Source organism: Neomonachus schauinslandi, chromosome X (genome assembly GCF_002201575.2).
Source record: "Neomonachus schauinslandi chromosome X, ASM220157v2, whole genome shotgun sequence".
Lineage (NCBI taxonomy): Eukaryota > Metazoa > Chordata > Mammalia > Carnivora > Phocidae > Neomonachus > Neomonachus schauinslandi.
The window spans coordinates 29,448,821-29,474,901 of NC_058419.1; the positions used below are offsets into that span (position 1 = coordinate 29,448,821).

The 26,081-nt window shown below is 43.6% G+C and overlaps 1 protein-coding gene across 2 annotated transcripts in view; it reads left to right on the forward strand.

The window, feature by feature from the left end:
* Positions 1-5,916: 5,916 nt before the first annotated feature.
* Positions 5,917-26,081, forward strand: part of LAMP2 (lysosomal associated membrane protein 2) — a 35,202-nt gene continuing 15,037 nt past the window's right edge. The window contains exons 1-6 of one of the 2 annotated variants that reach the window (XM_021686678.1): positions 5,917-6,144; positions 17,099-17,217; positions 17,872-18,085; positions 22,030-22,188; positions 23,100-23,287; positions 24,909-25,031. In XM_021686678.1, the coding sequence (XP_021542353.1) occupies positions 6,081-6,144; positions 17,099-17,217; positions 17,872-18,085; positions 22,030-22,188; positions 23,100-23,287; positions 24,909-25,031 (867 nt within the window). In that variant the 5' untranslated portion in view covers positions 5,917-6,080. The remainder of the gene's footprint in view (positions 6,145-17,098; positions 17,218-17,871; positions 18,086-22,029; positions 22,189-23,099; positions 23,288-24,908; positions 25,032-26,081) is intronic. The other variant, XM_021686687.2, reaches the window with a different exon arrangement.

The following is a 26,081-nucleotide window of genomic DNA, read 5'->3' on the forward strand; positions in this document are numbered from 1 at the left end:
CTACGGGCTTTAAAATTTTTTTCTTTGTGCTTAGCAGTGTTTTACAAATATTCTTCGCTGGCAATATATTACATTAATATAGAAGGAATTTTAGAATTTAAAGGTTAGCAACGGCCCTCCCTTAATCAGTGAGCACCAATGAGAACTTCCTTAGGTCTGTGACACGCTGACAGAGAGCAAAGGGGACACTATAATGACCACGACTGATCACAGCATTGGAAATATTTGTTAATTCTTTCTATATGTGAGCACTTTCCACATACCTCACTTAATCCCTACAATAATCCTACGTGATAGATACTACTGTTATCACCTCCATTTTACGGATGAGGAAACTGAGGCCCAGAAGTCACACAATTAGGGAGTGGAAGAAACGGGAATCAAATAGAGGCAGTCCGAGGCCCGAGCTTGGGCTATTCCCTACTAGGCTGTGGGGCGCCTCTCTAAGAGACTAAAGTGATACGCACCGGAGAAGAACTAGTGTTTTAACTTCCCCCTCTTCTAAGAAGCAACTTCTTGCCATCAGCTGACTACGCTCCTGTCTCCTCCAAGTCGGGCTTGGGGAGGGGGGAACAGGGGAGAGTCTTCATTTGGGCGTGGAGAGGGATATCAGATGCACAAAGCATGAAGTGATTTTCCGAAGGTTGCATGATAATCTGATGGCTGAATGGGTTCCAAAAACCCATTTCAGCACCACAACTTCTGGACCCCACTTTGCTCTGGCCACGCCAGCAATGTTTATCTTGTGCTAAGCGTCCAATTTTCAAACCACCGACTTCAGTCTAAATGGTTTTTTAAAATTCCCTTACACCGATGCTGTTCTGTGATGCAATTCCTATGGGAACCACAAGGTGGTGCTGCAGACAGATCTAGGGATTTGTTTGAAAGGAGTGGTTTAAGCATATTTGTGTTTTTACGAATTATGATATAGCTACACAATTAAATATTAAGCAGCCATTTGAAAGGATGAAGTAAAGCTATATGGCTTTTAAGAAATATCTTCAAGGGGCACCTGGGTGGCTCAGTCGTTAAGCGTCTGCCTTCGGCTCAGGTCATGATCCCAGGGTCTTGGGATCGAGCCCCGCATCAGGCTCCCTGCCCTGCGGGAAGCCTGCTTCTCCCTCTCCCACTCCCCCTGCTTGTGTTCCCTCTCTGGCTGTCTTTCTCTCTGTCAAATAAATAAAACCTTAAAAAAAAAAAAGAAATATCTTCAAGATATGCCACAAGTGAGAAAAGCAAGTCAGTAAGCAATGTGTAGAGCATGCTCATATTTGTCTAATTAGAAAAAGAATATAAATACATACGCAGGTACAGACATAATTTTTTCCTGAGAGTATTAAAAAATAGTGTTAACAGTTATTACTCTGAGGACTAATTTAAAATCATTAATTTAAAATCATTATTGCAAAAACAGTCCAATTGCTCTTAAAAATTTAAATACTGCAGAAGTTAATCAAAGTCCTTTCTGCACCCCTCCCCACCCCTTAATTCCACTCCCCAGAGGACAGGTAGCCACAGATGAGAGTTTGGGACCTCATTACTCAGAGTATGGTTTCCAGAACAGCAGCATCAGGATCATCTGGGAAGCTGCTAGAAAAGGGGATTCTTGTGCCTCACCCCAGACCTGCTCAAAGTCCATAATGGGGCTGAGTAATCTGGGTTTTAAAAAGTTCTTTTGGTTATTTTGAGGCATGCTCAAACCATTTCGTTTTAACAGGTTAAACCATATCCTTTGGGGGTGGTCGAGAAGAATCCCACTAGAGGAAACTAAGAACTCAAAACAGCATGTCTCCATTCACCCAGAGAGCTCTAGCTCAAAGGTTGGCAGCCTCTTGAGTCCACTGTGATCTCTCTGTTGGGGTCGACTGAGGACCGTATTGTCACAGTTTGGAGGCATGATCCAGAAAAGGGGACACGCTAGCGTGAAAACGGAAAAGGGAGTGGAGGAGAAACTTAAAGGAGGAGGAATAGGGAAAAGAAAGATGGCAGAGCGAGAATGCAAATAAAACCACCATAGGACGGCAGTTAGATGACGTTGATACCTCACAGCCACTCATTCATTCATTTCATAAATTTTTTTCAGGAAAACTTTTCTTTTTATTTATTTTTTAATTTTTTTAAAGATTTTATTTATTTGACAGAGAGAGAGAGAGAGCCAGAAAGGGAACACAAGCAGGGGGAGTGGGAGAGGGAGAAGCAGGCTTCCCGCGGAGCAGGGAGCCCGATGCGGGGCTCGATCCCAGGACCCCAGGATCATGACCTGAGCTGAAGGCAGACGCTTAACAACTGAGCCACCCAGGCGCCCCTATTTTTTAATTTTTAAAAAAAGATTGTATTTATTTATTTGAAAGAGACAGAGATAGGGAGAGAGAGCACGAACGGGGAGAAGAGGGAGAAGTAAGTTCCCCACTGAGCAGGGAGCCCAATCTGGGGCTCGATCCCAGGATCATGACCTGAGCCAAAGGCAGACACTCAACCAACTGAGCCACCCAGGCGCCCCAAAACTTTTCTTTTTTTAAATTGAGGTATAGTTGACACACAATTTACATTGGTTTCCGGTGTACAACATAGCAACTGGACAAATCTATATGTTATGCTACAGCCACCATGAATGTAGCTACCATCTGTCATAGTACAACATGATTACAATACCATCAACTGTACCCCTTACGTTTCATAAACATTTATCACTTTCTCATTCTAAATCTCTGTATCTTTATGTCCATTTCCCCCCTCTGACCCACACATTTCATTGTCTTTCGTTTACCAAATCTGATAGGACCATTATTTCTCACGCCGTTCAGAGTGTTCACATTTAGGGATGTGTTTGCCAGCGATTTCCCGCTCCCTGGCCAAAAAGTCATGAGCTCGCAAAGCTGCTCAAAAGAGTCACAGGGGCCCCTGGCTGGCTCAGTCAGTGGAGCGTGCGACTCTTGATCTCGGAGTTGTGGGTTCGAGCCCCACATTGGGTGTAGAGATTACTTAAAAATAAAAAAAATTTTTTAAATTTATTTTATTTATTTTATTTTTTAAAGATTTTTTATTTATTTATTTTGAGAGAGCGAGAATGAGAGACAGAGAGTATGAGAGGGAGGAGGGTCAGAGGGAGAAGCAGACTCCCTGCCAAGCAGGGAGCCCGATGCGGGATTCGATCCCGGGACTCCAGGATCATGACCTGAGCCGAAGGCAGACGCTTAACCAACTGAGCCACCCAGGCGCCCAAAAAAAAATTTTTTAAGAGTCATAAACAGGGCCGCCTGGCTAGCTCGGTCGAGCGTGTGGCTCTTGATTTCAGGGTCGTGAGTTCGAGCCCCCCGTTGGATGTAAAGCTTGCTTAAATGAATAAATAAATAAAAACTTAAAAAAAAGAGTCATAAACTACCTATGGGGGTAGAGGGTGGGGAGGGGGTGTGCTGAGGATTTCTGCACACTGGGGAGGTAGGAGAGAGGAGGTGTCCTTAAAAGCACTCTGGATGCGGCAGCAGCAACCATCAAGACACCAGATGTGAAGCTCAGAGGGGAGGGGATCCCACAGAATTTCTCAAACATGGATGCTGGTCCCAGACGTACACATCTGCCTCCAATACAGAAGAGCTTGCGCTAAGCTCCTTTGACTGTGCTGGGGTCATGAGACACCGCCTGCAAAAGGGACTGGTTCTCACGAAACGGCGGTGAGTATGGAAGCTCAGACCAAACAAAGATTGAGAATGTTTAATCGATTCATTCTAACAACACACCCACCATTTACTTACCGCAAAAACATTGTTCTGTCTCCTGAGGTTCCTGTCCCAGTCAGGGAGCCAGTGTTTGTTTTTGGTCAGGGGAAAAGGTTGTGATGGGGAGATTTAGCTTACCAGGCTGTTTATATCTCACTGTCTTCCATTTTTTAATTTGATGATACCTGCAGAAAGTTAAGGGCAACAATTTATTAAGCTGGACATTTCACTAATTGTGACACTGTTTCCTTATATTTTCAATAAATGAACATTTATTCTTATAGAATCTTAGCTGGGACCACCTTAGAGATCATCGCTGGCCCGTTAACATTGCCTTGGGGAGTTTAGAGGAACACACAATGCCCAGGCCCCACTCCCTACCAGCTGAATCAGAATCTCAAGGGCTGGGACCAAGGGGCAATGCTAGTTTTAAGGTCCCACCAGTTATTCCAGTGCAGCCAGGATTGAGAAACTGCTCTGGTCTCCTTTTATTTTATGGATAAAAATACAGAAGTTAAAGAGATGAAGTGACTTGCTTTGGCAGCACATGTACTAAAAGAGATGAAGTGACTTGCCCAAGGTCACGCTGCCAATAAATGGTATCTAACTATTCTGACTGCCCATCCAATGTTCTTTCCACTATGCTCTTTTTGCGTCTTCTTCTAGAACTTAGGGTTTCACTGAACATTATAGTTAGGTGATTTACAGTTGAGGGAGAAGGGACAGAGTCCATCAGTAAGGATGGGTGGGGAAACTTGTAAGGACTCAACTCAATCAAGGATTCTCCAGGACATGGCTCCTTTCAAGTCGTATTGGTGGTAGGACAGTCAAATGACCTTCTTTTGCTAAAAGCATTGTCTAATACTGTAGCGTATATTAGTTCCTCCTAGAGCAAGTCAGCTGCTCATGACTCAGTTGCACCCATGAAGAAGTCATGAACAAGTGTTCTCACTTTCAGGAATTAATCATATTAAAGCAAATGACAGGATATACCAATGACTCCTAATTTTTGAGCAGGGGTGGTTGTAGAGTGAGGACTCACAGGTCCCATTTGAGAACAGGTAAAAGCTATAGCCCCTCTCCCCGTGAAAAATACGCATACATGAGTGTTGCAAGTAATTTCTGGAGATTCACAGACGGTCCCCTCCACCCTCGCCCACCCCCGGCAAGTTCATCCATTGACACCAGATTAAGATCTCCTGGATTAGACGCTTTTGGAGCTCTATTTTTTAATGTTTCTCAAATTGTAGTCGGGGAACCACAGAAATCGGAATCACCTGGGGTGTTTGTTCAAAATGCAGACTCCAAGGGCAGCCAGAGACCTACTGTTTCAGAATCTCTGCGAATGAGGTATAGGAGTCTGTATGATATTAAAACTCCCTAGATGATTCTTTCCGACACTAACATTTGAGAATTAGTGCTTTATCCCAACTTGAGATTTTTTTAATAGTTTTTGAATGCTTTCCTTTGTTGACTATTTTAGGTTTCATCTGTTCAATTGTTAAGTATACCAAATAGGATGTTTAGTATGAATTCATTAATGAATATTCACATGTGGATATGCATAGGAAAAGCAACTGGAAAGAGAGCTAGATAACCATCTCTCTCTGGGTAGTGGGAATATGGATGAGATTTATTTTTTCCTCTTTATCTTCCTATCTTATTTTTCTCTTTCCTATTTTCTTTCTTTCTGTATTTAAAGAAGATTCTTCCTCTTTCTGAGTTCAATTCCTCCGTCCGAAAAACAGGGTATTGTAACTAGGCGAACTTCAAGGCCACGTCTTGCTCTGGCGATCCGCGACACCATATTACCCCCTAGCTCTCTTACCCATTTAATCAATCACATGAACAGCAGGGGTAACAACAGTGTTCCTAGAACAACTGTGTATTATTTTTACATATATTACGTTGTGATGCTTAGCAACCTTTTTAATTCAACAAAATTATTCTCTTCCTCCTCAAGGAGTTGGAACTGAAATGAACTCTACTACCTACACCCCGGAAAGTTAATCCTCTCTTTTAAGCCTTAGAAAAAGCCGTCCGCACAGAGCTCTCAGGCGCATAAGAATGATTGTGAACCAAAAAGCCAGGGCATGGTCGCCCCGCCCACCGGCTCCTACATCACCACCCCTCTCGCCGCTTTCAAGCGCGGAGATTGGCTAAAGGTAAGAACGAGCCCCGCCCCTAGTCTTATGACCCGCGCTGAAGCGCCGAGTCCTGGCGTTTGCGGGGCTGTGTTCGGTGGTCTGCGGTCCTCCTGGCCCGGTTCCCCGAAGCCTTTTCGCTGGTGTTGCTGCTGCCATTGCCACCGCCGCCGCCACCTCCACCCCGACCAGCCGCCGCCGCCTCCTGCTTTGCGGAATCATGGTGTGCTTCCGCCTCTCCCCGGTTCCGGGCTCGGGGCTCGTTCTGCTCTGCCTTGTCCTGGGTGAGTTGTCGGGCCCTCCTGCTCTGTCCCTCAGCCTGGGCCCGGGGAGCCCAGTTCAAAGGCCACAACCTGAAAGACTGGTCCGGGGGAAGGGGGGGAGGGTTGAGAGGCTGAGCGGCTGACACTGGGCGGCGGCGCTTGGCCCAGGGAGGCGAGCCGTGACCTAGAGAAGGCCTGACCGAGGGATGGCGGGGAGGAAGGGCCCGTGAGAGTGAGAAGGGGCAAGTAAGCGCGGGGGGCCGCCGAGGGAGTAGGTGGGGAAGAGTGAGGAGTGGAGCCGATCTGGGTAGGAAGAGTAACTTGGGGAAGATACTGAGGAGTGAGTGTAGGAGGGACGTACGTGCGATTCTGGGGTGGCAGAGACAGGGTCCTGGTTTCTTAGGATCAGGGAAGAGTTTTGAAGATGGTGGAAAATTATGGGATGAGAGCGAAAATTGGGGAGGGAAGAGACTGTCGCCTGCGTGAAGAAGCTTGGGGGAAGGGTGGGGGGGTAGGGGCAGATATGACAGTAGAGTCTGGGGGACAGCGAGGGGGCTGGGGGGGGGGGTTTGTGGGTGGGAATTTGAGGTCCTGGAGGAAGGGTGAGTAAAGAGATGAGGAATGATGCTGGATTTGAGTTTGGTAGTTGGAGTTTTGAGGGGTAGGGACCTAAGGTGGCCCGGGGCAATTTCCAGGCGAGAAAACTCGGACCTAACCTCTGGAGACTAAAGGGAAGAGGGGGAACTTTGGTGGGGAGTGAAGATCTGACTTGGAGGTGTCGATGTCAGTTTTCTTTTTTTTTTTTAAGATTTTATTTATTTGAGAGAGAGAATGAGAGAGCACATGAGAGGGGGAAGGGTCAGAGGGAGAAGCAGACTCCCCGCTGAGCAGGGAGCCCAATGCGGGGCTCGATTCAGGGACTCCAGGATCCTGACCTGAGCCGAAGGCAGTCGCTTAACCAACTGAGCCACCCAGGCATCCTAGGATGTCTGTTTTCTATTAGTTTTGCTACTTCCTCCCGGCCTGATCCAGATTTAAAACAACAACAACTTAAAAAAGACTTGAAAACAATCTCCACGTATTTCGGTTGGGAGGGCCTCCCGGATGTGAGGTTTTGGGGGTGGTGGTCTGAGTCGTGTACGCTGCCTCTCTGCCTTCAGAAGCTCCTTCTCAGTGGCACAGCTGGCCCTTTACTTCATTTTTGGAGGAGAAAGGTAACTTGTCAAAGACTTGGTTGTTAACAAGTCATAAGAATGGCTGGATGAATGTTGGCTGACTGTGTTATACCCCCCTCCCCCAAAGATCACTGGGTCCCCGAGGGCTGTAATGCCTGAAAGGTGAACTTTGACCAGAAGGTCTCTTCCTGACCTCATTCATCCTGTGCTTGTTGCTATCCACCGACTTGCTGTTTGGGACCAAATAAAACCCAGAAGGAACAGACCCAGATGGGAGTGGCGAGTAGATAAAGATAATAGGGGTCTGAGAAGGCAGTGAGAGGTGCCCATGCTGTAATTCACATTTCAGTAGCATAAAATCAGCACCCTAAAATAGTGGATTCTCAAACAGGGACATTTGGCAATATCTGGAGACAGTTTGGTTGTCGCAACAGGGGATTGCGTTTGGCATCTAGGGGGTAGAGGCTGGGGATTCTGCTAAACATCCTACAGTACACAGCATAGTGCCCCCCCCCCCAACAAAGAATTATCCACCTCAAAATGTCAGTAGTGCTGAGGTTGAGCAGTCTTGCTCCAGAGTGATAGCGCTGGAAGGGTTCTTGATCTGATTTAGTGATTCTCAAGGATCTTTTTGAGGGGGTGCCTGTCAGATAAAACTTATTTCTAAAAGAATACCAAGAAGTTATTTGTCTTTTTCACTCACACACTCACTCCAGCGTACAGTGGAGTTTTCCAGAGGCTTCATCCTGTGTGATGACATCACCACTCTGATGGCCCTGATGTTGTGTTTTATTCACTTCTCATTTTTAATTTCGAGCATGGCAAATACCAATAGATAGAACACATGTAAACCAAAGCTCTTTGAAGTCCTCAGTGGGTAAGAGAGTAAGGGGTCCTGATACCAAACGTTACGGACTCCCCGAACTAGTGCGGCTATCCACATAGGGCAGGAGACGCCTCCATAGCCCTTCTGGAAGGGGGCCGTGGAGCCTTTGCTCAAACACAATTCGAAGCTCTAACACTGCTGTGAAGCACTTACTGAGGAGCCGGTGACCCTAGGAGAGGATTGTTTACAACGAAAAGCACTTTATCAGTGGCTAGAACACATCTGACTGAGGCATCTGTTAATCAGTAGTTCACTGCCAATTGAATCTGCACAAACACAACACGGTTATTGTTTAGAGAAAGTGAAAAAAAAAATAATAGCTGTCCTGCTTGTTGGCTTTCGTGTCATTAGATTTTTTTTTTTAATGAAAGCTTTTTTGTTTTGTTTTTACAAAAGCAATGCTTGCTCATTGCAGAAAATAAACAGGCAAAAAGAAGCACATAAAAGAACCTGTCAGCTCATCTGCTCGTTTGCCTAAATTTATTGATCGGGACTAACTAGATTCATCTTCTTGGAAGATTTCCAAGGTCGCTTTCCTCTACTTCCAGGTTTAGAACAGGATTTGGAGGAGTAAAAGTTCATAATGTACCTAGATTAGATTTTTCAGACGATATCAGGATAAGACAGAAATCATCTCTTCGATACAGCTGCTTTTTCTGGCAGCTGCTGGTTCAGGGTGGAGCTCAGACTCCTTCCATGTGGCTTTCTCTCTTAAGACCTGAGCCCGTCTTGAGTTGCTTGGTGGGTTTTGCATACATCACAGTGGATACCAGGAATAAGGTTTTTAAGAACTCCGTAAATATTTGTAAAGGAGCTGCTGTGAATCTTGTGCTCTTCCGGGGTACCATTGCAGGGGGATCTGTCCTGAATTTATAGTCTCATTAGCTTGAGTGCTCAAGCTGTGCCAGTTTCACTTTGTAACTTTATAACTATTCTGGCTCCAAGGGAACTTTTTAAAAATAGCTGCTTTACAGCAAGTATAGAGGAGAGTTCTTAGGGGTTATGTATTATTATTGGTCCTTTTCACAGAGATTAAGTTATGCTCTTTCTTTGAATGCATTATAACTGACTAGAGAGCTTTCTGAAGAAAAGCTCCGAGTTTTCTGAAGAAAAGCTATACAGATGCATTATAAAGAGAGTAGTGGCTAAAAATCATTTCCTAGCATCGTTGCCTAAGTGTTTTTTCTTTGTGACATCATAGATTTCAGAATTCTTCTGTGGTTATTGATTTTTACAACTAGTTTGACTTCTTGGTGCTTTTCTGGGTTGGAGAAACCTCATGTAAATATCCTGAGTGTGCTTCACTGGTAGGAGGACCCCTCCCACAAATGGTTACCTATCGATTACCCGCCCAGCGGAGACCTGAGTGTTGCAGGGAGGCCAGCCAGGTGACCATCTGGAGGAATAGGGGTAAATCTTGTCGTTCCCAAACTCTTAGCTTATTAGGCTAGCCTATTTTCCACTCTTTTTAAAAATCCCATTGCCAGGGGTGCCTGGGTGGCTCAGTCGTTAAGCATCTGCCTTCGGCTCAGGTCATTGATCCCAGGGTCCTGGGATCGAGCCCCGCATCGGGCTCCCTGCTCAGCCAGGAAGCCTGCTTCTCCCTCTCCCACCCCCCCTGCTTGTGTTCCCGCTCTCGCTGCGTCTCTCTCTGTCAAATAAATAAAATAAAAAAAAAAAATCCCATTGCCAGTCAGATCTCCCCTAAGGCATTAGTCTCGGAGAGCCAAGACTATCTTAGGCACTGTTATTTCTCATTGCCTACTTAGCACAGCACCTGGTACCTGGTTAACCCTGAGATTTTTGTTGAGGGTATTCATTGGTGGGCACTGGGGATATGACTGTAAATTAGACCAACTTGGTCTCCTTTTTCTTCCGTGAACCTTAAATTATGTTTCGCAAGAGGTGTTTTTTGTGTCTTTGTATTGAGAACTTCAAGATCAGTGCTAAGCAGCGCAGATAATTATAAACCATTTTACTGATGTATGATCCCATATCATAATGCTACCCCTTCAGATACACCTCCATGGTAGGCAGGGTTAACATGGAGAACTAGGAAGGCCTCGGTGGGAAGGAGAATAAGGTTTTCACAGAGAACCAATCTCCCTCCCTTTGGAGGTGATCTGAAAGAAAGTAAGCAGGAGATCTCTCTGTAACCTTAACCACATTTGTTAAGCTGATAACTTTGATTTCAAGGTTCTCCTAAAATTATTTTTAGCTATAGTAGAGATAGTTGAAAGGACAGGCTTATTATTTGTCCATTAGTCATTGGTTATCACATCTGATAGGATTATAGATATTAAAATATTTCCCAGGAGTGCGGCTTTCTTCCATATCCTTGAGTGGAATTTGCGATTGACAATGATTTCATAGCACTGTAGCTGACTTAAGTGATCCTTGGTGCAGGAAGTCTGCTCTTCCTCCTGTAGTGACAAAAGCATTCTGATCATAATTTCTTATTAAAGTGATCAGAGATCGCCTCAGATCCAAAAGTGTACTTTATAAGTGCTTGTTGTTATCTTGCTGTGCATTGCAAAAGAATTCTGGAGGTCTGCCAAACACCACTCACTCAGCAATAAGCATTTTCCATTAGTTGAATAGTGTTGAAGCTCACTTCCTTACCCATTGCCTGATCTTAAATTATTTTGTAGCTTAAAATCATTTTATTACTTTTCTTTTTAAAAGAGATTTACCAGAAATTGAGAGCATCAGCAACTGAATGGGTGGTTGTACCTATATTAGGAAGCATAAATGAGGACTTAATAAATGAGGAACAGTTAATCTGATTTATTAAACCTATGAACAGCAAAGAAAGAATAAATAGGTACTGTATGCCCATGTCGTGTTTTTGTTGTTGTTGTTGTTTTTTTAAGACCCTTTGCCCAGCATCATTCTGAACTGATGAGTTTGAGTTCAGGAGTTCATAACTTAATATGATGAAAGTAAACATAGAATTACAGTTTGGGAAGGATTCCTTTAGGTGCTCTAGTTACTAGAAGGGAAACTTGTAAGCTGGAATATCCAACTTGCTTGGCAAATTTCTCTTAGCTCTGAAGGGCTTGCAGGCTTTCGAAGAACCTGTTCGAGAAGTACTGCAATTCTTAGCGAGGATAACTTGCCTAGAGTCTCACAGCCAGTAAATTGGACTGACTTGATTTGAATTCTAGCTTTTCAGTGCCAGGGATGGGGCTCTTAATCGCCTCATTATATTGCCTCTTAGATCATTGTTTTTTATTGGTTTTACCACTGCTATTATGTTCCTACCCCACCCCCCTTTTGTTTGCAAATGTATATATATATATTTAAAGATTTTGTTTATTTATTTGACAGAGAGAGAGAGGGAACAGAAGCAGGGGGAGTGGGAGAGGGAGAAGCAGGCTTCCCGCCGAGCAGGAAGCCCGATGCGGGGCTCGATCCCAGGACCCTGGGATCATGACCCGAGCCGAAGGCAGACGCTTAACGACTGAGCCACCCAGGCGCCCCTGCAAATGTGTATTTTTTCTACTACGCTTCGGGTCAGATAGACTTGTAAAAACCTAGCCACTTTTTGCGGCATGTCATGCTTGGCGAAATAAGTTGTGAGTTCTAAAAGAACCTGTAAATGAACTTTTTGGAAATAAGATTGAGAGGATATTTAAATTTGAAAAAGTTGATTTTGAGGCATGCCTTTTTCTTTGGAGAATAAACTCTCAGCTCTATAATTACACACTCTAGGATATATTCAGCTGTGTGGGGTTTCTCTTGAAAAACATTATTTAACTAAATTTAATGATTTTTTTTAATTTGAGTATAGTTGACACAGCTGTGGGGTTTTTTTTTTAATGTCATAAAGACTTTCAAACAAAAATGGTTTAGCTATGCTAAAAATCAAATACAGCAATAAGGATGGAAATGGTTTGCCGGAGACTTTTTTAGCAAAGTGTAAATGTTTCAACTGTCAACTTGCCTTATGGAAAATACATTATTCCTAGCTTGAAATTCATGTCAAAATTTATTGAGGCAAAAACTGACTTGGGGATTGAGGGAGTATCTAGAAGCCAGATAGGTTAGGTTCATGATTTGGAAGAGCTAAAACACTGGCCTTTTTGTAATTAAACTATATTTCAGGTCCTTATTGCAGGGTATTTTTACCTTGATATGATCAACCAGGAGTTATTGAGAAACTAATATGTATTCCACACTATTAGGAATGATAGGAGATGGAGGGAAAGTAATAGACATGATCTCCCCAACCATGGCACCCGTGATGGATGACGTTCATATAAGAGGCACACTCCTAGGGGCTGCAGCATAGATTAGATCATCTGTTGGTAAGGGAGAATATTGGAATTCAAATGAGTGGCAGAGACATTATTAAAGGGGAATCTTGAATCCATATATATCATTCATTCACAGACTCAGGTCCTTTTTTTATTAGTTAACAAATTACCTGCTGTATACTATAATTTACCATGACACATCAGTTTGTTGTGAAGTTAACAGTTGAAAACTGCTGTCTGAGAGCTTGTGACAATATAGGAGTCAGGATTTACAGGCATAAAATAACTGAATAATTCAGGATAGTATAAAATATACAGAAAGGTGGGGGTATGGGCCATGTATGACAGCTCCTCGAGGCTTTTACAGTTAAGGAGACCTTGGTAGAGATACTTGGCTGTTGAGAAATGGGTAGCTTATCAGTCCAGGTTCTTTTTTTTTTTTTTTAAAGATTTTATTTGTTTACTTGACAGAGAGAGAGCATAAGTAGGCAGAGTGGCAGGCAGAGGGAGAGGGAGAAGCAGACTCTCCACTGAGCAGGGAGCCTGACGCAGGGCTCGATCCCAGGACCCCGGGATCATGACCCAAGCTGAAGGCAGATGCCCAACCAACTGAGCCACCCAGGTGCCCCCCAGGTTCTTTTTTTTTTTTTTAAGATTTTATTTATTTGAGAGAGAGCGAGAGAGCTTGAGAGGGGGGAGGGTCAGAGGGAGAAGCAGACTCCCTGCTGAAAGAGAGCCCGATGCGGGGCTCCATCCCAGGACCCCGGGATCATGACCTGAGCCGAAGGCAGACGCTTAACCAACTGAGCCACCCAGGTGCCCCCCAGTCCAGGTTCTTAATTGTAAGCACCAGAAGTAAAATCTGATCGATTTTAAGCAGAAAAGGAATTTATTAAAAAGATATCAGGCATATGCGTAGGCTTCGATCCCACCATTTCATTCCTACGTATATACCCAACAGGTACACATCCACGTGTGTTCGCCAGTGTGTCCATGCATAGTAGGACCAAACTGGAAACTGTCCATATGCCATCTACGATCTACCACAGATCAGTAGTGGAATATTTACCCAATCACAGAAAGCTACACATACAGAGTGAGTTCGGACAAACTGCAGTTGCACACACCATCCTGGGTGAACCTCGCAAACATAATATGCGGTGCAAGAAGCCAGACCCAAAAGAACATAGTGAGTGATTCCATCGGTATCAAGTTGAAAATCAGGCAAAATTAATCTATATAGTTAGAAGTCAGGATAGGGGTTGCCCTTGGGAGGGGAAGAAGGTACCTGGAAGGGGGAACAGTGGGGGCTTCAGGGGCACTTGGAATGTTCTGTTTCTTGACGCAAGTGGACTCGGCTTGTGGAAATTCTTGGAGCTGTCTGCTTCACGTTACGTGCGCTTTTCGCTTTCGTGTGTTACAGTGTGCACTCTTCTGTATGTTTATGAAAAAATGTGTATCCGGTAACTCAGAATTACCAGAGCTCCTGGCTGTGTATCTCGAAGCCTGGTTGAGTTTCCCAAATCATGCCCCTGAGCCGCACTAACAGCGCCAGCGTGACACTGCTGTCCGCCCGCTCTGGGCCACTGCCACCAGCTTGGCCGGCCTTGTTGCCTGGGACCTTGACCCTGCCTGCTGTAGCAGCTTCCGTGCGCGGCTCCATTCCGCTGCCGTCCTATCTGAGATCTGGGGTGGATGCCTGTGTCCGGCGGAGCCGAGCACAGGTGCCCATCCCTGCTGCCAGGGAGGCCGGGACAGCAGGTGTCTGACGTTTTCAGCTTTTACAGTGGGTGGTGATAGGCCAGAAATTATTAGGAAGAGGCAGAGTCGGCGGGGCGGGTGGTGGTGGTGGTTCAGATTTGGGGGCAGCAGCCAAACAGAGAGGGAGATCCTTCCCAAGGTGAACACTGAGGTCAGTGGAAAAACCGTGAATTTCAATTGGTAGGGACAGGTGAAGCCTAGGGGTAGAAATTGAGTATAGAGCATGGCATTTGGGTCCAGTGGAACAAGTTTAACCGGATTAAAGGGTGTGTTCTGGGAAAATGGTTTGAGAGAAGCTGAAGGAAGAAGGTGGGATGAGATTAAGGATTACTTTGAAAGTCAGGTGGAAGAACTTAAATTTAATATGGGAGTTTTGGAGCTAGGTCCAGAGAGGAAGAGGTATTTAAGGACCGTTAAACAGGGAGCATTTCTGAGGGACAGCTAGGAGGCGTCTGTAGTAATTGAGGGGTGGGACGGTGGATTGGGAATAGAAATAAAAGGCCAAGATTGGATTTAAGAGAGGATTTGAAGGGGGGAAAAGAAAACCAGTAGGACTTCACAAAGGGAATGAAGTAGAAGCTGATTCCCAAACTTGTGAGCCTGAGTGACTGTACTGGGTCCCACCTCCTTGAGAGCTAGAGAGGCCGAGAAGGGGACCAGTTTAGAGTGAATTTTCGTTTTGGAATAGTTGAGTGTGAGGTTGATAGCGATTGAGTGAAAGTGGTTTCCGGTGCAGTTGGGAGAGGTCGAGAGGAAGGAAGCGGGGAAGCTCTGCAAAAAGAATAGCTCTCCCTGGGAGAAAGGTGGCGAAGGCACCAGAACAGAAAGGGCTGGAGCCCTCAGGGCATTTCTCAGTTCTCATTTTCAGGTCGGCAGCTAGACTGCCTTGAATTGGCTGTAGTGGTAAATTTGAACCACAACTTGTGCCTTCCGCTTCATACGCTTGAGGTCTCCCACGTGGGCACGTCAGGGCTGTTACCATCTTCTGCCATTTTTTTTCTGTTACTTCAGTATCTTTGGGAAGTAAATGATTAACCAGTGTGAGGCTTTTCTTGGTGATTTCCAGCCGTTTTGAAGCCCTTGAATACAAGGAAGTTATGCTAAAGCTAGGGACTTTAAATGAGACCAGAGAGACAGCGTATGAAAAGCAGGCCTCCAGTCGATTGGAAACATTAGGAGACGGAGTTCCCGGCACCACTACAGGGTAGGTAGCCTTGGGTCAGGGGTGACAAGCTCCTCCATTCCATATTGTACTTAGAAAAGGACAGCTGTGAAATCTACTTAGGCCTCACGAGGTCTTTTCAGGCCTTAACCAGTACATTTAGGTACTCAGTAACCACAAGCTTTAGCAGAACCTTCAGGCTTGTGAGGCAGCCTGGTCTCTGTAGCATCACGACGATCGGCTTCTGTGTACAGCTTGAAAGCTGTTGCTGAGGCACGCCTTCTTGGTATTCCTCTTAGGACTTCATGCTGCACAGCCTGTAGCATGTCCCTACTTGTAGATGACGCTGGGTTGCTCAGGTATCATTAAAAGATACGCATCTGTCTTAACAGGAAACAGCTCACCCCTTGGGTAATGTGTGAGACAGTGAAGAAAACCCTTAAATGGTTGTCAGGCATTTATACTGCTGGTGTGTTTGCTGGCACATAGTATTTTGAGTCCTTGGGCTCTTCAGTTTAAAAGGTGATGTCCCTGTGTAGATCAGAGCCAAGTTAGCTCAAAAGTCCCAAGGCTTTTCTGTCCCTGTAAGGTTTCTCTGCCTAAAGAGGTAGCAGGTTCAGAACGTAGGAAGTGACTTTGAGTCCATGTCAGAAGATTCATCAGCCTTCCTAATCGATTGGATTTTAAAAGAAACCAAAGTGATGAATGTTACATTTATAAAAAATTAACTTTTTGCTTTTAGACCTAACAACCTTTGAAACTCTGTTCTTTTGGTCACATGGTACACATGCTTACAAAGAGCTATCCCACACTTTCATATCAGAATAAAATAGTTTGCCAAGACATCCGTGTGTCATGGGTCACATAGCTTGTGACAGGATTGAAAGCAACAAGACCATAGAACATCCGATCTACCATTATTTGGACAGAGAAAGTTCCACCAGCTGGTTTGAAGGAGACAGGGTTTTTTGTTGTTGTTGTTTTTGTTTTTTTATTTAAAATCAATTAATATATAGTGTGTATTATTAGTTTCAGGGGTAGAATTTAGTGATTCATCAGTTGCATATCACACCCAGTGCTCATTCCATCACGTGCCCTCCTTCATGCCCATCACCCAGTTACTCCATCCCCCCACCCCCCTCCCCTCCAGCAACCCTCAGTTTGTTTCCTACAGTGAAGAGTCTCTTATGGTTTGTCTCCCTCTCTGATTTCATCTTATTTTATTTTTCCTTCCCTTCCCCTATGTTCATCTGTTTTGTTTCTTAAATTCCACATATGAGTGAGATCATATGGTATTTGTCTTTCTCTGACTTACATTACTTCACATAATACCCTCTAGTTCCATCCTTGTTGCAAATGAGACCGTTTAACACCCCTCCCAAGCTTCCCGTAAGCTCATTTACCTTAAAAACAAAAGTCCTGACACGCAAAACTAGCAAGGCACAGATGAATGTGGATATGGCTATTAGGAGGCAAAAGGTAAATGTCACCGATCTGTGCTCTTACCTAAGCATCCTAGGTCAAGTAACCCATTCCTTCTGGAGGGGGTGATGCTAACTTTATCAATAGGATTCCGCTAAAAATACAAAGAAAAACCATCACCAAGATACCATATATTTTCAAAGTATTTTGTTGCATTTTAGAGCTGGTTGAATTTCAGTGGTGGGTAGAGCTTTTTATTTCAGATACGTTTTCGTGGTACAGTTTTACAGTCTTACTCTTTCTAATCTAGGAGCGGTCTCATCTTACGCCTTGGAACTTAATGTGACAGACTCAGAAAAAGCCACTTGCCTTTATGCAAAATGGCAGATGAATTTCACAATACACTATGAGACCACAAGCAAAACTTACGTAAGTGCTTTTCTTTTTCCTTGAGTTTTACAGTAGGAACTCAGTTCTACCCTTTATCCTTTGTATACATTTATGTAAATAAGATTTCATATGTTAACTGACTTAACACTTAAATTCTGTGGGTTTCCAAAAACATACATACTTGAAGGTATTCTGTTTAGTGTTGGAAGGAATATTTTATTTCATGGGTTCTTTGGAGTTCTTCTTGCAGTTGATTAAGGGCAAATGATCCGAAGACTGTGGCGTTTAGGTCTGACTACATCTGTAATGCTTTAACATGTACACATCAAAGCTTTCCCATTTTTAATAGTTTGCTGTTAAAATCTCCTTGGGGGGGGTATTCTCTCAATCCTTTTGCCTTCTTATTTTCTTTTAGTTAAGGTCCTGCCTCCTTATAACCTGATTTTTTTTTTTTTTAATCAAGAATAGAAGTTCAGGCCCATTTTCCTTTTCCTTTTCGACATACATGAATTTGTCCAGAGGACTGGTATGTAGATGAAGAATCTGAGACTGGTTTACACAACGGGCCAGGCCAAGGGCAACCTGGCCATGGAGGGGGGCGGTGACAGAGACTGAATTGGCACATCCTCTGCAAATGCTTGGTGCTCATTACTGCCTGTTAGCTCCTTACCCCCGAACTTCTTTTTCTTTTAGAAAACTGTAACCATTTCAGACTTTAGCACTGCAACATATAATGGAAGCATTTGTGGGGATGTCCAGAACAATCCCAAAATAGCAGTGCAGTTTGGATCTGGTTTTTCCTGGACTGTGAATTTTACGAAGGAGTCGTCTACTTACTCAATTGACGGCATCTCGTTTTCCTACAACATTAGCGATAATACGACATTTCCTGATGCTAAAGATAAAGGTAAGCTTACAAATTAGATTTCTGTTATGTTCTCTTGCTCTTTTTTTTAAAGATTTTATTTATTTATTTGAAAGAGAGAGAGAGAGCGCGCGCTCGCACGCACGCAGGGGGGAGGGGCAGAGGGAGAGAGAGAGAAACCCAAGTGGACTCCCCGCTCCCATGCGGGGCTCGATCTCATGACCCTGAGATCACGACGTGAGCTGAAACCAGGAGTGGGACTCTTAACCGACTACACCACCCAGGCACCCCTCTCTTGCTTTATATTAATAATATAAATGTAAATAATGTAAGAAATCATCTGCATGCATGTCTGTCTTCCTAACTAGAACAGAAAGTTCATGTCTTTGTATCCCCGCCACCCCATGTATGGCAGTGTTCGACACGGTGATGGTATTTGCAGTCATTGTTTGAGTGTTTTACTTTGTACCACGGAGTACCCTAAGTGTGTGACTAGCTGCACCTCAGTCCATAACAGCAAGCCTGGGAAGTAGATATTATCCCAGCTTTATAGGTAAAGGGAATGAGGCTTGATGAAATAAATGACTTCCCCGGAGGTCACACAGCTCGTCAGTGGGTGAGCTGGTGTTTGAACTCAAGTCTGTTAAGCTTACAGAGTTCATGCCTTCACTATTATTTTTTATTTCATTCAATAGTGGGTAGTCAGCAAATGCTGAATGAATGAGAAAATCCTTTACCGATAGCTATTTTAAATCTGCACAAGTTCAGTAACCTGAGATGGGCAGAAATGCTTCATCTTCAGATCTTTTTACCATTTAGATAGGATTTGGACTGGAAAGTAAATGATTAATTAAAGGCAAAATGACTGAAGTCAACATTTGTTGCTATTTTGAGACAATTTCAGGTCAAAACGAACTTGGAAAAGCATTGGCAATAAGGCATTCTTGTCACTCTTAGAACCGAAATGCATACTAGATTTTTTTTTTTTGTACTAAATATTTTGAAGGCATGGATAGTGGAGATTTCAATTTTGTCAGAGCTATAATTCTCCTTTCTTTCCCTTCTATTGAGGTTTGGGTTAACATGGTGTCTGTAAGTAGCTTAGCATTTTTCACAGATAGTATTTCTTTCCGACCCCAGAAACACAGGCAGATGGGCTTCAGTTGCAAGCCCTGGGGATGAATGACTAATTTGGAGGTATGGATATCAAAAGATCCTATTTTCGGGACCCAGAGATGAATTAGCTCATGCAAAACTTGGGAGGTAACACGGATGGAGACTTGGAAATCAATCCTAGTTTTCTCTTTCCTAATCTCTTCGTTTGAGAGGATGACCGAAGCAAGACTGTTACTGGTTTACTTGATATATTTAGCTTTGTGCCCTGCATTGTCCTTTAGAACTAGTCTACGATTTGCCCCTCACCTTCAAGGAGTTCTAGAACAAGTTGGGGAGACAAAGCAAAATTGTTTTTCCAAGTTAGATGGCAAAAGTAGAAAGCGCTTGAGATCAGTGTGATTTGTTGTTGTTGTTTCGGGGTTTTGTTTGTGGGGGACGCCTGTCGACCCTCTCTCTCAGGGTACAGAGTAAACGTTGCAGATGGCATATACTTCCCGAGCCCCTCTGCAAGTGCCGGTCTGAGTGTGTCCTCACCAGTGGTCTGCTTGGGAGCAGAGAGAAAGGAGAGGTCAGCGGGCGTTGGAGGAGTGAGAAATCTTGGTGTAGGGAGGGACCTGAGCTGAATAGTGGAGTGGCTAATGGAGCTTGAGTCAGGCGGAGAGCTTGAGCAGAGGATTTCCAGCAGGGGGAAGCATAGTATGTGCAGCGGAAGCTGGAGAGCTGCCTGATGAAAATAGAGGCCGTGTGTGTAGCAGAAGGAAAATCAAGTGCGCTGGGTGCAGCGGGTCTAAATGATAGGGGGCCTTGGAAGCCAAGGAAAGGCATTTAGCTTGATGGGGTAGACACCGGGGAACCATTTTAGGTTTTTAAGCAGGAGAATGACATAACAAAAGCAGAGACAGTAGTTAATAAAGAATGTTCTGCGGGATTAATTGGGAAGTGAGGAGACTGCAGGCAGAGATATGGCAGCTTTAAGAGGCTGTTAGAGTAACCAAGGGATGATGCAGCGCGTGCCTAGACCAAGGGGGTGGCGGATAAAAGGACAAATCTGACAGATCTGAATGGAAAAGCTATGGACTCTAACATTAACATCTCAGTCTCCTCCTTTTTATTTTAAACGAGGGGCCGATGCAGTTTTTTTTTATTACTAGCGTCTATGTAAGAAGATATTTGAAACTATTTGGAATTTAAAATGGCTTCCTTAAATGGACTGTTGTTTTTGAAATAATTTAGTGTTTTATTTTTAGGCATCTGCTAATTGAAGTAACTTTGAAAGCTGCTATTTTCTTTTAAAAGTTTTTTTGCATGATTAAAATACAGAAAAGTCCAGAGAATAATATAATAGACCTACATGTATCCGTTACCCGGGATTTATAAATGCCATTTTTTTTTCATATTTGCCTCATCTTTTTATTTATTTAAAGAAATAGGGGCACCTGGGTGGCTCAGTCGTTAAGCATCTGTCTTCGGCTCAGGTCATGATCCTGGGATCGAGCCCCGCATCGGGCTCCCTGCTCAGCGGGAAGCCTGCTTCTCCCTCTCCCACTCCCCCTGCTTGTGTTCCCTCTCTCGCTGTCTCTCTCTGTCAAATAAATAAATAAAATCTTAAAAAAAAATAAAGAAATAAAACCTTACAGATACATTTGAGGTTTCCTCTGTACTCACTGCCCAGAGCTTCCCTTTCTGCCTCCCAAGAGGCAGCCACTCTTAGGAATTTGGGGTGGAGCTTTCCTATCGGTGTGTTTATATTTGACTAATCTGTACACATTCATAAATAATATAGTTTAAAAAATTATCATTTCATAGTAGAGCTCCAGTATGTTTATAGATTGTTTTTGAGGTCTCTCTGTATAAGACAGTTCAAATACCTATTCACTTATGTCAACAGTGAGAAACCGTTTTGGGGGAAAATGTTCTGGTTCTTGGCTTAAATTTTTTTTTTCCTTTGGCCATTAGGGGGTGCCAAGACAGCATTAATTGGCTGCCTTGCTACATGATGGAGAGACTCCGAAGGCAGCCCCTATTAAGGACCTTGAATCCCTTCCTTCCTTGCTGCTTCTCTGAAAGAAACTAAGCCATTTGGGTGGATAATTGTGATCATAGTCTTTTTGAGGTTTCACCGTAGGCATTATAATAAAAACTCCATACAAACTGACTGTAACTTACTCCTTTCACATTCTGAAGATTTCCTAAAATGGAATAGTCTTGAAATGTTATCCAGGAAGAGGTTCCAAAGGCTCATTTTATACTTTGGGATAGTAGCACAAAAATAAGGATTTATTCTAAAGTCCTTGATGAATCCATCTTTCTTCCTTCTTTGGTTACAAAGCCCTGTTGATCGTACCTTAGCTGTGTTTTCAGTTTGGTCTCTTTGCTCTCCTTCGACTGCCTCTCACCATCTTAATTTAGGCAACCTCCTCACCTTTTACCTCAGCCAGAACAATAGCCTTCTAACTGCTTTTCCTCTTAAATGACTTCCCTTAAAAGTTTTTTCCCCTGCCTAGCCCCTACAATTTTGCCATCTCCCTTAGAATAAACTATGTGTGTGTTACTTATTTCCAGCTTTAAAAACTGAAGCTAACCTTCCACTGCTAACAGAATAAAACCTAACCTGCCCTCCTCCAGTTTCCATCAACGCGTGGCCACTTGCGACTCGTCTTTCCCTCCTAACCCCCATCATGTCTTTCCTCTTACTCCCTGTGTTTCAGCCCCAGTGAATTTGTCATTTCTTGAACGTGCCATGTCCTCTGTCACCTGAGGATGGGGTGAGGCAGGCAGGCAGGCAGAAGAAGAAAGTCTATAGATAAATTTATGTGATCACTTTGAGAACTACCTTCTTGGGAACAGCTAGTGTTAATCTTGTTTTATAGGAATTTTGACCGTCCGTGACGCTGTGGGATTCAAAATTCCTTTGAACAACATCTTCAGATGCAATAGTTTATCAACCTTAGAGAAGAATGGTGTCGTCCAGTCCTATTGGGATGTTCATGTACAGGCTTTTGTCCAGAATGGCACAGTGAGCACAAAAGGTGAGTTCTTCAAGTATACATACTTGGATCCTAATTTAAGATTAGAGTATGCCAGCTGGCTTTCATTGACGTTGTTATCTGGAAGCATTTCTATACTAAGCCTTGTTCGTAGCTTACACTGGACTATAAAGTTTTTGTAAATAACCACAATTCTTGTTCTTGTGGAACTTGCAATTTCAAGTTGATGATGTACACGTTGTACGGATGGCTTTTTATAAATGCTCGACCTATAGTGTTTTCAGCTGATCAAACCTAATCTTTGTTTGAACAAATCCTCAAATAGCTTGATCATCAGCTCTTTAGCTTAGGAATGAGATTTTTGTGTTCGAATCTTGAATTTTATAAACTGCTTTTATAACTTATATATGACTTTATGGAAATGTCATAATTTCTCATTCACCAGCTCTGAAAACCTACCAGCACTTCCTAAGAAGAGGTTGAAATGCCTCTGATTTGTTGAAGGGGTGATACAAATAATGATACAAATAAAAGGTTCATTTGTATTTAAACCCTTTAATGATTTCTGAACGTTTTCCTGGTTAACACTGTCCTTCCTTCTAGTGGTTGTGTGTGGGAAAGAAGAGGGCAGGAGTGAAATGTTTTCAAACTTAAATCTCTCATTTTCACATCAGAGGCAGGTGACATTCTTTGGGAATAAAGGGACTTTGGAGTCTAAAAAGATGAGTGTGTGGTAGATAAAGTATGAAGTAGATAAAGCGTTTGTATGTGTCTGGTGTGTCATAACTCTTAGAGATTGTCGGCATCCGAAGCAGCAGTTTGGGAACCTCTGCCTGATTCCCCTAATATAACCCTTTGGACTTCTACTGTGAGAAATATTTTGTTCTTTCCTGGCCCTATGAATTAAGAAAAAGGCCACTTGAATTTATTTTGTCCTTTGTTTGTTTCTTTAGAGTTTCTGTGTGAAAAAGATAAAACTTTAACCACTGTGGTGCCCATCGTCCCCACCACTGCACCGTCACCTACTACAACACCCACTCCAAAGGAAAAACCAGAGGTGGGATCCTACTCGGTTAATAATAGCAATGGTACTTGTCTTCTGGCTACCATGGGGCTGCAGCTGAACTTCACTCACGATAAGGTATAGTTCTCTGTTTTTATTGATACGTTCTTCTCGTATCTCCTTTCAAATATGGTGTATCCTACCTCTGGCCCAAGAGTAGTGTTGCTAGACTGGTTCTGTTTTAAAGATTTTTTTTTGAAGATTTTATTTATTTATTTGACAGCGAGAGAGGGAACACAAGCAGGGGGAGTGGGAGAGGGAGAAGCAGGCTTCCCGCAGAGCAGGGAGCCCGATGCAGGACTCGATCCCAGGACCCTGGGACCATGACCTGAGCCGAAGGCAGACGCTTAACCACTGAGCCACCCAGGCGGCCCTGTTTTAAAGATTTTTAAATATTTGAGAGAGAGAAAGAGCACGAGCAGGGGAAGAGGCAGAGGGAGAAGCAGGCTCCCCGCTGAGCAGGGAGCTGACGTGGAGCTCGATCCCGGCACCCCCGGGATCATGATCATGACCTGAGCCGAAGGGAGAAGGCAGACCAGACGTTTCACCGACCGAGTGGCCACCCGGGTGCCCCTTTTAAATGGAGATTTGATGTTGACTTGTTGAGGTCTGATAAATTTGGAGTTACTGTAACCAGGAAGAGTTAATGTCCCTGTCAAGGGGTTGTCTTGGCCAGCAGGAAACCTAGCCGTTTCAGGGACTCTTTGGGGTTTAGATTCTTTTTTTTTTTTTTTTTTAAATTTTATTTTTATTTACTTGACAGAGAGAGAGATAGCAAGAGCAGTAACACAAGCAGAGGGAGTGAGAGAGGGAGAAGCAGGCCTCCTGCCCAGCAGGGAGCCCGATGCGGGACTCAATCCCAGGACCCTGGGATCATGACCTGAGCCGAAGGCAGACGCTTAACCACTGAGCCACCCAGGCGCCCTGGGGTTTAGATTCTATTTACCATCAGTAGATCAGAGTACACACAGGTGATTTTTATTTCAGTCCGTTTAAAATATAACTCCTTCACATTTGTATCTGAAATGCAGTGTAGGTTGATGTTTGGCAAAGTGCCGCTGTTTCCCCGCGATGACTCCGATGCGTTCAGGGCTCCAGTCCGGGGCGGCACTTGTGGTTGCAGTGTTCCACTGAGCCTCCAGGGGGCGTACTGACGGGCAGATCCCACTTCCAGAGTCTTGCGACTTCAATAAGCCAGACAGATGGCTCTTGTGCTCCATAAAATGTGTCTTTTCTTTTTTTTTTTTTTAAAGATTTTATTTATTTATTTGACACAGAGAGAGACACAGCGAGAGCAGGAACACAAGCAGGGGGAGTGGGAGAGGGAGAAGCAGGCTTCCCACGGAGCAGGGAGCCCGATGTAGGGCTCCATTCCAGGACCCTGGGATCATGACCTGAGCTGAAGGCAGACGCTTCACGACTGAGCCACCCAGGTGCCCAAAATGTGTCTTTTCATTTGGCTCATTACAGAGGAAGCTTCCCTCTTGTTTTTCTTTTCTTTTTCTTTCTTTTTTTTAAGTTGTCTGAGTCATAGCTTGAGGGCCTGGGCCAACTTTGTTTGAAAGTAAGACACCATAACCTTAAGTATGCAGACAAAAGGATTTTTTGTTCTCCACTGAAGTTGCTCATTAGAGTATAAGGTTTTTGCTGTGGATGCGTATGGTTAAGCTGTACCTTTCTCTCTCTTCTTCCCCTACAGGTTGTTTCGGTTATTAACATCAACCCCAATACGACTGACTTCACCGGGAGCTGTCAGCCTCAGACTGCCCTGCTTAGGCTGAACTGCAGCAACATCAAGTATCTTGACTTTGTCTTCGCCGTGGTGAGTAACAGATTTCTCTAAGATTAAGTTTGTTTTCTTAGAAACACATCTGAAAGTCTAAATAGCTATGTGTGTGTGTAGGGGGGTGGATTTAGCTCTGTTTTCCATTTCAACTCTACTGAGTTATAAAGTGTAGTCCATCGACCCCTCTTAATCCCTCATAGTCACCTCAGTGGTCTGTGGGCTGGATTCTTAATATTCATGTTCACCAAAAGCGACTATTCGCCCATTATATAGACTTCACGGTAGGGGCAAGAATTAACCCACTTCAAAAAAACAAAAACAAAAACCTCTCTAATCTACCCGATACAGAAATATTTAATAATAAAAGTATATATATTTATATATTATATATTGCAAAAGATAAAAAGTAATTTCCATAATATGTTTCTCTATTATTGGTTGGAAAACTCATGTTTGTTTACTCTAATATTTTAGGTTTTGGGGAGGCTATACTGTTTGTCATAGTATCAGTAACAATAATAGCTAACATTTATCGAGTACTTGCCATCTACAAGACTCTGTGTAAGTACTTAACATGCATAAAGTCATTAAATCAAGATAGCGTATAATGGTAGCATTCGGATTTTTGTTGTTCATGCTTGTATGAAGGGCTGAACCCTAAAGAGAAGATTCCAGGTTAAGCATATGTGCTCTGCTTCTTGCTAGCATAAATTCATCACCGAGGACTTTCATTTCTACCTTCTCAGAAGCAGTTATTACCCTCATAATTTTTGGGGGGGTGTGTGTGTGTGTGTGTACGTGTTCTGGCAAATGGGAATGGGAAAGGGGACAGCCATCAATGAGGGAAAATTTAAGCCGCCGGCAGTTCTCAAACTAAGGGTTATTGTATAGGTAGATTAAAAACCAGTTCTGCTTTTAAATAAGATTACAATATCTAGGGATGGGGAAATACTCTCAACATTTGATATATAAAAAAAATTAGATGTGTGGTGTTTGTTTCAAGTCCAGACTTGGTATCTTTAGTCTAAAGCCCTTTTTCTCTATGGAATATACGCAGAGTAATTGAGGATTATATCAGGCAATTAT